This window comes from Leuciscus leuciscus, assembly GCF_965113295.1.
Source record: "Leuciscus leuciscus genome assembly, chromosome: 6".
Taxonomy (NCBI): Eukaryota; Metazoa; Chordata; class Actinopteri; order Cypriniformes; family Leuciscidae; genus Leuciscus; species Leuciscus leuciscus.
In genome coordinates this window covers 28,329,467-28,340,967 of record NC_138730.1, presented here as the reverse complement: position 1 = coordinate 28,340,967, position 11,501 = coordinate 28,329,467, and the positions used below count along the sequence as shown (strand labels likewise).

General features: G+C 39.2%; 2 protein-coding genes across 12 annotated transcripts in view; both read right to left on the bottom strand.

Moving 5' to 3' along the window:
• Positions 1-1,352: 1,352 nt before the first annotated feature.
• Positions 1,353-3,259, bottom strand: LOC309500612 (uncharacterized protein). Its single transcript, XM_082172271.1, has one exon. The coding sequence runs from the start codon at positions 2,992-2,994 to the stop codon at positions 2,467-2,469; it is 528 nt and encodes a 175-aa protein (XP_082028397.1). The 5' UTR covers positions 2,995-3,259; the 3' UTR covers positions 1,353-2,466.
• A 186-nt stretch (positions 3,260-3,445) lies between these two features.
• Positions 3,446-11,501, bottom strand: part of LOC309500583 (sickle tail protein homolog) — a 71,799-nt gene continuing 63,743 nt past the window's right edge. For 3 of the 11 annotated variants that reach the window (XM_082172211.1, XM_082172217.1, XM_082172218.1), the window contains 8 exons: positions 10,992-11,430; positions 9,270-9,471; positions 8,181-8,428; positions 7,723-7,863; positions 7,121-7,237; positions 6,120-6,197; positions 4,269-5,987; positions 3,446-3,784 (listed from right to left, as the gene is read on the bottom strand). In XM_082172211.1, the coding sequence (XP_082028337.1) occupies positions 3,647-3,784; positions 4,269-5,987; positions 6,120-6,197; positions 7,121-7,237; positions 7,723-7,863; positions 8,181-8,428; positions 9,270-9,471; positions 10,992-11,430 (3,082 nt within the window). In that variant the 3' untranslated portion in view covers positions 3,446-3,646. The remainder of the gene's footprint in view (positions 3,785-4,268; positions 5,988-6,119; positions 6,198-7,120; positions 7,238-7,722; positions 7,864-8,180; positions 8,429-9,269; positions 9,472-10,991; positions 11,431-11,501) is intronic. The other 8 variants (XM_082172219.1, XM_082172214.1, XM_082172220.1 and 5 more) reach the window with 8 other exon arrangements.

Sequence of the window (11,501 nt, the reverse complement as noted above, 5' to 3'; positions counted from 1 at the left end):
TCCTCACTTCTTAATGGTAAATGTATTATAATATACAAATTACATGCTAATTAGATGGTGCAAAGCTTAGGGATTCACTCATTCTAAAATTTGCATATGAACTAATTATCTTTCATTAAAGCTGGCTAATTACAAATTTGAGGAGGACCTGGAATGAAAATGCAGCGCTCCTTTGTCCAAACAGTGTTGTCATATCTAATTAGACATTGGATTGTTTGTGCCTATATGACCATTTGGAGAAACTGAGATCAAATCGGAAAAAAATCATTTATACAAATTAAAATTTCATTTTTAATATTCATTACAAATGCCCTTGAGTGAATTTCATGGTGCTTAGTATGTGAATGGCAACAATAAAACAGTCAACTCAGCTGATGATCAACTGCACCATGTGTCTGAACAGGTATGCTAAATTAATTCTTGAAGACTGAATTGAACTTGGCATTAAAAGTAATGCATATCTAAGCACAAAGAAGTCCAAATTAATAGATGTGCCAATCATTTGTCTCAGAGGAGTTTTACTGTCCACATAATAGATATGACTCTTACATCAATCAGGTATTAATTGCTTTCATGTCTCATATAATGAAATGACTGCTAAAGGGCATAGGCATAGTTCTAAAATGGCTTTTGAAACCCATTTTTAAAGACTTTTGTTTAAGATCCCCACTTCAGTTTATCTGATATCTCAATATAGCCTTTCTTAAATTGTTACTTAAAGGTCTGAAACATTAAAGGGCAACTCTGGTATCACGTCCAAAGTGCCTGCTTACAGTGAGGCATGTCACATGTGAATAATATATATATATATATATATATATATATATATATATATATATATATATATATAACATACTTTTTATTACTATGAGTACTTTATCTACAAAAAGTGTGCTAAAACCGATGCCAGTCGCTTTCAAATGATTGGGTCAATATTATTTTTCCATTAAAAAATACAGCTCTGCAAAAATGCATGATTACAACAAATACGAAAAAAAGAAAAGAAAACGTAACACCTCCCCCAAAATAAATAAATTGAATTTTGAGAGGTTCATCCATTTGAGCTTTAGGTGATTACAGCATGTAATGAGAAGTCCTGCAAGTCGGTGCTGCCCTCTGCAGCTAAAATATTATTGTGATGGGAACTAGAAGTGCTGTCATTGGTGTTTTCATATAGTTTGATCAGGCCTTGAAACAGGTTAAACTGGCTAGAGAGACAAGTGTGATGTTTTTACATTTGCTTTGAACTCTGCTCTTCATCCTTCCATTTTTCTGTATTGACAAATAAATATTCTAAAACATTATTTTGTTATTATGAACAGCATGAAAAAAAAGCCTCAAGTGAAACGAAATGACAATACACTGGAAGCCCTTTATTTGATAATCATCTCTGGCAAGCATCTTCCAAACAATTTGTTTGTACAATTTATACAGTATTACAAAATCAGAGGTAATATTTACAGCATTTACCTTTGCATCATCCATGTTTAAATGTCTGAAAAGCATGCATAGGAGTAGAATTTGGAAATTATTCATAGCCAATATTTTTTTTGTCTAATATTTAACATTTCAGCATGTAAAGCACTGTTATTTTTGGCATTTGACATGAGCTATTTAAAGGAGTACAATAATGGTGTAACACAAAGCTAGGCTACAGAACCACCACAATGGTTGCACAACATCCACTCACGCTATATACACTTATGTTTTAGTCTTTAAATGAACAAAACTTTATGGCAAAACACTATAAACTGCATATTGTTAGTTAAAACTGGCAGTGCACTGGGGGCAAAGAGGCAAACATTTGGTTAAATCCCTTTTCAAACTGTAAAATCAATCACCACAGACTTGTTAAACCAATTCTTATAGACATACATTGGGCTCCAAAAGTCTGAGATTTCAAGTGAAACTGCTTCTATTTTGCATTTTTAATATTTAATACAACATGTTTCATTTAAAATTATATTATGAGCATTATATATATATTAATAAGGATTCCTTATGAATTTTTTGTTATAAAAATTATGACAGTTTAAAAATAATCAATGTGCTCTCAGACTTCTGGACCTATATATATGAATATATGGCTAGATAAAACTAAAAACACAGAAATATAATGTATTCATCTAATTTCCTTTCCCTAAAAAAGCAATGTATATTTTACATAGTTCATGTAAGTAAACAAATGCACATCTATAAAATATAAAGCCAACACTGTCAAGTTTAATCCCTCACATAAACCAAAAACAAAGTTCATTATTCAGAAGCACCATATGTGGCTCTAGATTCTGAACTACTTCTGGATTTCAGAGGAAGTGCAGAACGACAATAACATCACCCCAAACAAACAGGCATAACTAAATCAGTGTTTCTGTTTGTTACAGAAGTACATGGCCTGCAGAAGAACACCTTAAATCCCACCAGAATGAGTGCAAACAGAAAGAGCAAAAGAGAGAAATGGACAGCTCATGCCATGTCCCCGGTAAAGGATGCTGGTGTGATAGCGGCTTGGCCACTGCTGGCCTTCAGAGACCTGCGGCTGCTGAAGCTGGACACGTGTACAGCTCGACTTCCCCGGCACATGGCAGTGGGAGACAGGAGGGAGGGAGAGGAAGGGGACGAGGAGGAAGAAGTAGAGTTTGGAGAGACAGCGGAGGAGGAAGAGTACGAGCTAGAGGGGGATGAGGATGAGAAGGAATAAGAGCAGGACTGGCCATTTTGAGTCTGCGGAGGGAGGGTTAGGTTTTGACCTTCAGAACACAGAGAAGGCTCGGGAGACTGTGAGGGCGAGACGGGTCTACAGCTGGGCCAGCTCAAACTGAGACATGGGGTTGAGGACTTAGAAGAAGAGGAAGAGGTTTGGTTAGTAAGCTTAGACGTATTTGAACGAGGAGCATGGGTTGAGCTATGTTTCCATGAGCTAGGTATAAAAGCTGGGATCTTAGAAGCAGGCAAAGCAAGGAAAGCATGTTTACTATTCCCACCAGCTTTCATAGCACTCCCGTTAGCCTGCAAACAAAGATGCCGGAAGACATGGAAAGTCAAGTAGGATGATGACACATACGTGAAAATATAGCTCTATATTCCCTAAAAATAGTCTACATTACAATACAACACCAATAAAAATATTACTCTTGTAACAAAAGGTGTAATCTTGTCTCTTTTCTCTCACAATTTGATTCACACAAACAATAAAGAGAGAAAAGAGGGAATAAAAGGATGAATTTGGCCACCAGACCGAAGAGGCCAGAGGTTCTTCAAAACGTCTTCATAATCCAAAGAAATGGAAATATAAACCATCACTCCCCAAACAACACAGTGGGATTACAATCTAAGATCCTTTGTGTTTGTTTTTATGGGTGATTTTTATGGGACAACAGTCAGTTTTCCTGTATAGCTTAATTGGTAGAGCATGGTGCTAACAATACCAAGGTCATGGGTTAGATTCCCAGGGAATGCATGGGTTGGTAAAAAAAAGAAAAAAAAGAAGCATTATCTTAAAAGTGTCTGTTTAAATGATAACCATGCACAAGGAATTGGTTGTGATGAAGCATAGGGGAAGAGTCATATTGGATCCATGTGTGTCCACAGTAAATTTACTCAAACACATTTCCCGTCTGTGTCTTCATGCCTTACACTGGCTGCCCTACAGTAAAACTACCTGTCGGAATTGCCTCTGGGAGTCCTGGAGCTTTTGGGGCTTTCCGGGTTTTTCTGCACTCCCTGGCTGCTGGCGGGACTTGGGCGAAGAAATCCGACTCGAAACAGGAGAGTCATCAGAGTTCTGCAAAGATCGGCAAGGAAACGACGTCAGAGACGGACTGAGGCGAATGACTACTACACATCAGAATGAGGACAGAGCTTTTTAGGATTTCTTATTTGTAGACATGATTGGGGACAGAAAAGTACAGGAAGCATGCTCAAATGTACAACCAATTTCCCAACCACAGTACATGCACATTATTAATCCCACAATAAATCAGAGAAAGTCGGCAAAGATCAGACAGAAACGGTTCATGGGTTCAACCTCAATGAAAGTCTTAACAGTGAAAGTAGACAAGAGTGGTTTGAAAAAGAAGGACATCAAGTACATAATCATGTCCACTGAAATCACACAGAGCCCTCAAAACAGAGTATTCCCAAGTGAGTTCACCAGAAGACACCTATGAAACACATTTACAGGTTGAATAAAGTCAGTGGTTAGAAAGTCAGGCTCTTAAAGTAAACCCAAGCCACCAGCAGAAGGGTGAAGAGGAGTTGAGAAAGACCTGTTTACTGCTGGAGGAACTGGAGCTGGACGTGCTTGAGGAGGATCGAGACTGTGTTTTGGATCTCTTTTGCAGTGATGACGTGTGGGGTTTGGGCTTTAGAGGTGCCGGCTTTTTTGTGGGACTGCCCTCCTCTGGTTCTGCATGATTGGCAGTTCTCTTTGCTTTTGATTCTTTTTTGCGGGAGACTTCGGAAACCACTGTAGGTCCAATGCCACTTATGGTACTTTCTAGCTGCTTAATAGTCTGGTCAAGGCTGTCTAACGTTTCATACGTAGTCTTACGGAGTTCCATGGTTCTGTCTTTGGTGCTCTGTGATGTGCCAGTCTGGTTTTGTGATGAAGACCTAAGGCTGGTAGAATCAGAGTCTGCGTGGGACTTGATCTCAAACCTTTTAGCTTCTTTGAGCACGGTCACGGTTCCATCTGGCTCCTCTTCATCCTCGTAGACAACGACCTGCAGTGTCTTTTTGCCAGTTTTTTTACCTGTACGAAGGGCCTGGCCAATAGCTGCAAGCTGCTTCTTGGGGAACTTAAACTTGAATTTCTTTTTCACATCTTTAGAAGATTCTGTCTTGTCTCCTTCCTCAACGTCAAGAGCAGAACTCTCAAAGGAACTCTGCTGTTGTAGAGGCACTGAAGCACTACTATTTCTCTGACTGTTCACACTGTTCTCAGTTCTGCACTGATCTAGAACGTTATTTTTAGGTGTAACCTGACCAACCTGACTCTCTGAGTTGGCTTCTGCTTCCACCTCCTCCTCATTCTCTTCATCGATCCTCTCCTCTGACAGCACCCTCTCCAGCTCTTCTTCACACTCAAAGACAGTGGACAGTCGCTTGTAGGCCTGACAGATATCCATTGGCTCGTCAAAAATTATGATAACCGGCTTCTTGTCATATCCAGAGTCCTCTGGGCCAGATAGGGTTGGTTCTGAGCCAACTTTAAGAGTCTGGACATCCGTGCCCTTGCTGTCTACCAGCTGTTGGTACTCTCCTGTCGACAGAGCCTGAACCTTGTTTTTAGTTATCCTAAAGGCAATGTTATTTGGTGGAGGAGGACCTTCTTCTCCTGGGAGGTCTGGACTTAGACTGGCCTCCTCAGTGTATATGACCTGACTTCTAGATGCTATCTTTGTCACTTCCTGCCCATTCTCATGGTCATTCAGCTGTGTTGAACATGAGGCATTGGTTTTTGGCTGAGGGATCGGTGAGTGATTTTGAGGTTCAGCACTCTGAGGACTTTTGCTAACAAGTGTAACTTCAACTGTGGTTGCGCGATATCCATGCTTTATTGACTTTTCCAGAACAGGTGCGACTTGGTCAGAGGACGTACACAGTATCTGCTGCTCTAACTTCTCAACAGGTGAAACCTTCTCAGAGGGTGTGGGAACTACCTGCTTTAGGGACTTCAGAACCAATTCAGTCTTAAGCTCTTTTCCAACTACAGGGCTGTTCTTTAAAGAGTTATGTGGACCAGAAGATACCTGATGAATATAGTTTAGCTTGCTTTGGACCTCCTTGACTGATTGGCTTGAATGAAGTGAAATTACAGATAAATCATCTGATGTTAACAATTTTTGCTGCGAGGAAAGGTCTGAAGCATTCTCAGGTGCAACCTTTGAAGTAGAAAATGTTGCTTCCTTGGGCTCCTTTAGGTCATCTGGCCTATAGGTGCCCTCATTTGATGTCTTTGACGTTCCGGTGATATAATACATGACCTGACAAAGAAATCAAGAATTCTTTGGACTTCAAACAACACATTAAAGACAGAGTGAGCACAATTTCTAACACTTAACATAACATAACACTCACATAAAACTAATGCAAACAGTAAAACAAATTATATTTACCCCAGGTGAACCAGGTGATGCAGTATTCTCCCTACTTTCAGATAGTGCTCCTTCTTCAGATAGATGAGTGGTGGTCTGCTAGGACAATTGGTTAGTACAGAGTCATTGCATTACACTGTGACAGACCTTTATTTACATTCTCAAATTAATACCCAGCTAGTCAGTACAATGCAGAGACACATAAAAAAAAAAAAACAGATCAATGGCGCCATCTAGAGTTGTTTAGCTTTCATAAAGAATCTAAACATTAAGTCTCATCCATAGTTTGCAAACTACAATATGCTGTCAAGCATTGCTTAAAAATAATGTTTTTATTGTGACCAGACAAGGAGTAGTGAAATGTTATACATAGCATTTTCCATGCAAAGAAGTTTGATGGTGATAGAGGTTGCTGAGAAATACATGCTTGAATGTAGATTTTTTTTGAACAAAATATATTAGTGGAGAAAGTGACTTGCATCTAGTCTTTGTATAGACACTCCAAGATTCAGAACATATAAATGCTTCTCCTGTTTTGAAAACCCTGACACTGTTGGCCTGTAGGACAAAAAGTATTCTACAAACTAAAGTTAAACACACAAATAAAATATTTGTTATCTACATATTGCATATATTTATATCTCTTTAGAATGGCTATTCTGGCCCTTTTTGAAAGTGGACTCTGAATGCTAAAAAAAGGAAAAGGTCAGAAGTCAGAGTGTTCTGAATGGCCTTTCCACCGCCCCAGTCACTCTGACCCACACAATCTTATACAGCTGTATCTATTAGCATTCAGCAGGAGAGTGTGAGTGACAGACCAGTGTTAGACACACATTCAAACATATTACACCCTCTCTTGATGAGGGGCTACGGTCAGGCATTGACGTTCGTCAGTATGTCAGTATATCAGAATGGGTTTTGTGTATTAGTGTCAGCAGAGCGGGAGGTTATGGGACACGACTGCACATGTGAGTACTGCCATGAGACTGCCACGGGGAGTTAGCACTCATCACATCCGTTACCTTTGTGTGGTAAGACAGGGAAAGCCCTGGCTCCATGTCACTGTCAGAGGGCTCACGGGTTGTGAGATCGACAATGTATTTGGGCTGTAAATCTTTAATAGTGTACTTCTGAAACACCTGAGGAGGGGTAAGGATTACGGGTATTAGGTGCCATGTCTGGATGAGTTTTCCATCCTGCGTTTGTGTAATTATATGTCAAACAGAATATATATAGTGTATTTACATTTTCTTACTTTTTATTGCTATATATAGTTTTTACACTGTTACTTTTTATTGCTAATTAAAATAAAGTCATGGATTCATGATGACATCAGATTCATAGGAAATCTTACCCATTCTCAACAATAGAGGGCAGCACACTTCAAACTTCTGAGAGAGCCAATACACCATAGTGCCCTCATTTTGAAGCTTTTGTGTAAATGTTGACATTGGTGGGGCAACCATTAATGTTTGTATGGTCTCTATATTTGTCTCTTAGCACCTCTAACATGTCTCAACTTCCTGTGTGTTTGGTTCTTCTATACGTGTGTTTGTAAAAGAATAAGTGTACGTTTATGTCTTTATGTGAGTGGCTCCTGTGAGGACGATTGTGGTTTGCTCACCTGTAGCTCAGCCATGATCTTATCTCCTTCATCCTCTTCATCTTGTAAGGTGGAGGTGTTGACAGGAGGGGTGCGGGGCTTGGGCTTGACCTCTGGGCGCACACGCAAGGGTTTGGGCTGCGGGGCCTCCTCTTCACCCTCCTATAGCCAAAACAACCAGTCGAGTGTGACCGACCCTCACCCTCCATTATTTCTCTCAAAACAACAAAAGCAGCTGGAATCTCTACTGTGATTTTCCGTCATTATTATTCACAAAAACAGGACGCAATGTGCAGCGCACGGCACACCCATGCAAAATATAGCACAGTGTGATTTCAACACGTAGTAGGTACGTTGCATGTTAGATGTGCTGTTTTCAAATAATAATTATGAAAATTGTCATGTTGACTGGGAATGCGGCTCAGCAAGGCCTGAGTCGCATGGATCTTAATTAGAGGAAGCTGAAATAGCACACGCACCTGAGCACTAGTGGACTCTTTCCGGCTGGTGTATATAACCTCTCCTGAACGTCCAGTGGTGAGTCCAGTTACAGAGGGGTAGAATCTGCGTGGAGGGGGAGGGGGAGGCGATTTGCTGGTCGTCTCAGTGTTGGGCTTCACTTTGTCAACACTGGCCCTGTGGGGCTTTTCTATGGTCGGCTTCTGTGGCCTCTCCAAACTGGTCTGGACTGGTTTATCTGCTTTGGGTCCATCCTGTGGTGCGGCTTCTGTTTGAAGATAAAAAGCGCTTCATTAATCCTGCAGTTTAGATTAAACTCGAATCAAACACACCTGAATCAGCTAAACAAAGATTATTTAAAAACTCATTAAAACAACTGGGAGGTGCAATGCAATGTAAGAAAAAAAAAAAGAATGAAAAAAAAAGCTTTTGTCAGCCAAAAAAACAAAACAAAAATAGGTGGTCCAACACACATGCAGAAAACAACAACAACATAAAACAGGAAATTATATCATAGAGAGAACCCCTGCAGACTCTCAAGACAAGTCCCAAGACAAGACAAGGTGAATAAATGTTTTGAAATATGATATAATTTGACTTTTAATGACTAGGCAGTTCAGGTTGTAAAATGTCATGTGGTATGAATCTGCAAAACGTAAAAATATTTATGAATTAATAACTAATTAGGATTAATTAGGATAAGATTAGGATGATTATAAGGGCCCTGGTCAGACAGTTTGGCCTGTTTAAATCTTTTTGAAAAGAATGTGATTTTTTAAATTACTTTTAGAGGGATGCAAACTCATGAGGGGTTAAAACGGTGGCAAAGATGCAACCCCCCTCTTCATGAATCACACAAATGACTTATTTTGGATTCAAAGTGGTGATTTTTGCAGAAAGGTGACAAATTTGCAAACCTACATTTAGAAATCAAATTAATTCTTTAAATTTAAACTAAATTCTCGAAGAAATTGCCAGATGTCTGTGTATCCTTTCCTTTATCATGGACACTCTTATGTAATTTACCCAGATCCCAGTTTTGTGTTATTTATGTCCTACAATCTGAATGAATGGTTTATATGCAGATACACATGAGTGGACAGACATACCAGGGAGCGGAGACACAGGAAGTGGAGAGTCCACCTCATCTGGCAAGACGGGTGTTTGAGAGAGGGCGCTGTCCACCTGGCTGCTCAGCTCCAGGTCAGGTATGGCCTTCATAAGGCTGGCCTGGGTCTGCTGGAGGATCCTTTCCATTTCCCTTTCCGCTTCTGGTCCAGCAGAGTGAACTGTGTCCTCCCGTTTTGAAACCTGTGGAGAGCCCAAAAGAAGTCGTTGTTTGTTTCAAGCAGTTACTGGGAAAGTATATTTGGAGAAAGTTCACTGCAGATAAATATGGGGCGCCGTTTGTAAAGCGGCTCACGCTGAAAAATAACAGCAACATTTTGTCACATTTAGCTTCAAACAATGTTTAAAAAACTGGTATGAATTTTTGACGGTCACTTTTTACCACATTTACTACAATATTTGTCAACTTAGAGATATTTTAAATAGTTAAATCTAAATATTAAATGTTACACCTAAATGCTAAATCTAAATCTAAATGTTAAATCTAAATGTTAAATCTAAATATAAATCTAAATGTTAAATCTAAATGTTAAATCTAAATCTAAATGTTAAATCTAAATCTAAATGTTAAATCTAAATGTTAAATCTAAATCTAAATGTTAAATCTAAATCTAAATGTTAAATCTAAATCTAAATCTAAATGTTGAATCTAAATGTTTCGGGTGAAACTAAATATTTAACTAATATGCAAATTCAAAATGCCGGTAACCGGAAGTGCCAAAATAAAAGCTCGAGTGTGTGTTTATTAGCATGGTTTATAGTGTCAAATAACGAATAAAAACCATCTCATAATAATAACTATAATATAACGATAATAACTACCTAAAATAATAAACACGTTTGGAGAAACTGTAGAGTTTCGTGATGAGAGCGATGACAGAGTGATGACATGACATTCAGTCAAAGTGAGCCCCCTTGTGGCTGGCTATTATGGTTGCAGGTCATAAGTCCCGCACTTTTCATAAAAGTGACACTTGCCTACTCTTCAAATACAGTTTCTCCAAATGTGTTTATTTTTTTAGGTAGTTATCATCACGATAATCCATGTCCAAGAGTCCATTTCCTCGGATGAGATGGTTTTTATTCGTTATTTGACACTATAAACCATGCTATAAACACATACTGACCTCCTCGAGCTTTTATTTTGGCACTTCCGGTTACCGGCATTTTGATTTTGCATATTAGTTAAATATTTAGTTTCACCCGAAACATTTAGATTCAACATTTAGATTTAGATTTAACATTTAGATTTAGATTCAACATTTAGATTTAAAGTTTAGATTTAACATTTAGATTTAGATTTAACATTTAGATTTAACATTTAGATTTAGATTTAACATTTAGATTTAACATTTAGATTTAGATTTAGATTTAACATTTAGATTTAGATTTAGCATTTAGATTTAACATTTAACATTTAGGTGTAACATTTAATATTTAGATTTAACTAGCCTATTTAAAATATCTCAAAGTTGACAAATATTGTTGTAAATGTGGTAAAAAGTGACCGTAAAAAATTCATACCAGTTAAATACAACATTGTTTGAAGCTAAATGTGACAAAATGTTGCTGTTATTTTCAGCATGAGACGCTTTACAAACGGCGCCCCATAGATAAATACATAGTTACAGAAATAATTCTTGTGTTTGTGCTAGTCCACAAATCTTAATCAATCAAAAGTGAAAGGCACAGTTGAGTCGCACCTCTTCAGGCATGGGCCTGCTTGTGTTGACAGTGATCTCCTCCGCTTGCAGTGGAGATGAGGAGGATCCAGTTGTGCTGATTACAAGCACAGCTTCCTGGCCCTGCGGAGCTGCTCTCTTTCGCAGGGCAGGGCTGTTTTCTCTGCTCCTGGGACTGACCTTCGCCACAGTGGGGGAGTCCCTGCCATGGGTGGGTGTGAGGGGGGGACTGGAGTGGTGTGCGCTGACGGGAGCCGTCTGAATGCGGTGCACAGTAACAGGAGGAGAAGATGGCACGGGTTCCGAGCAGCTGATTTTGGCAGGTGATCTTGGTTGAGGGGTGGGGGACTCATGAACAGGTTTTGGAGATCTGTACTCCTCCACAAAGGAAACTGAATCAGTAGGCAATGCCTTCACTTGGACTGGGTCAGAAGTGTGGTTGTGGCTCTCGGTGGCATGTCTACAGGAAACAGAAACCCTAACAATGAACCCTTCAAACAACTACAAAGCTCTAAAGGGATTTAATATTCA

Bases quoted from the DNA above. Each gene is read 5' to 3' on its own strand.
- LOC309500612 (XM_082172271.1), bottom strand. From the start codon at position 2,994: ATGAAAGCTGGTGGGAATAGTAAACATGCTTTCCTTGCTTTGCCTGCT.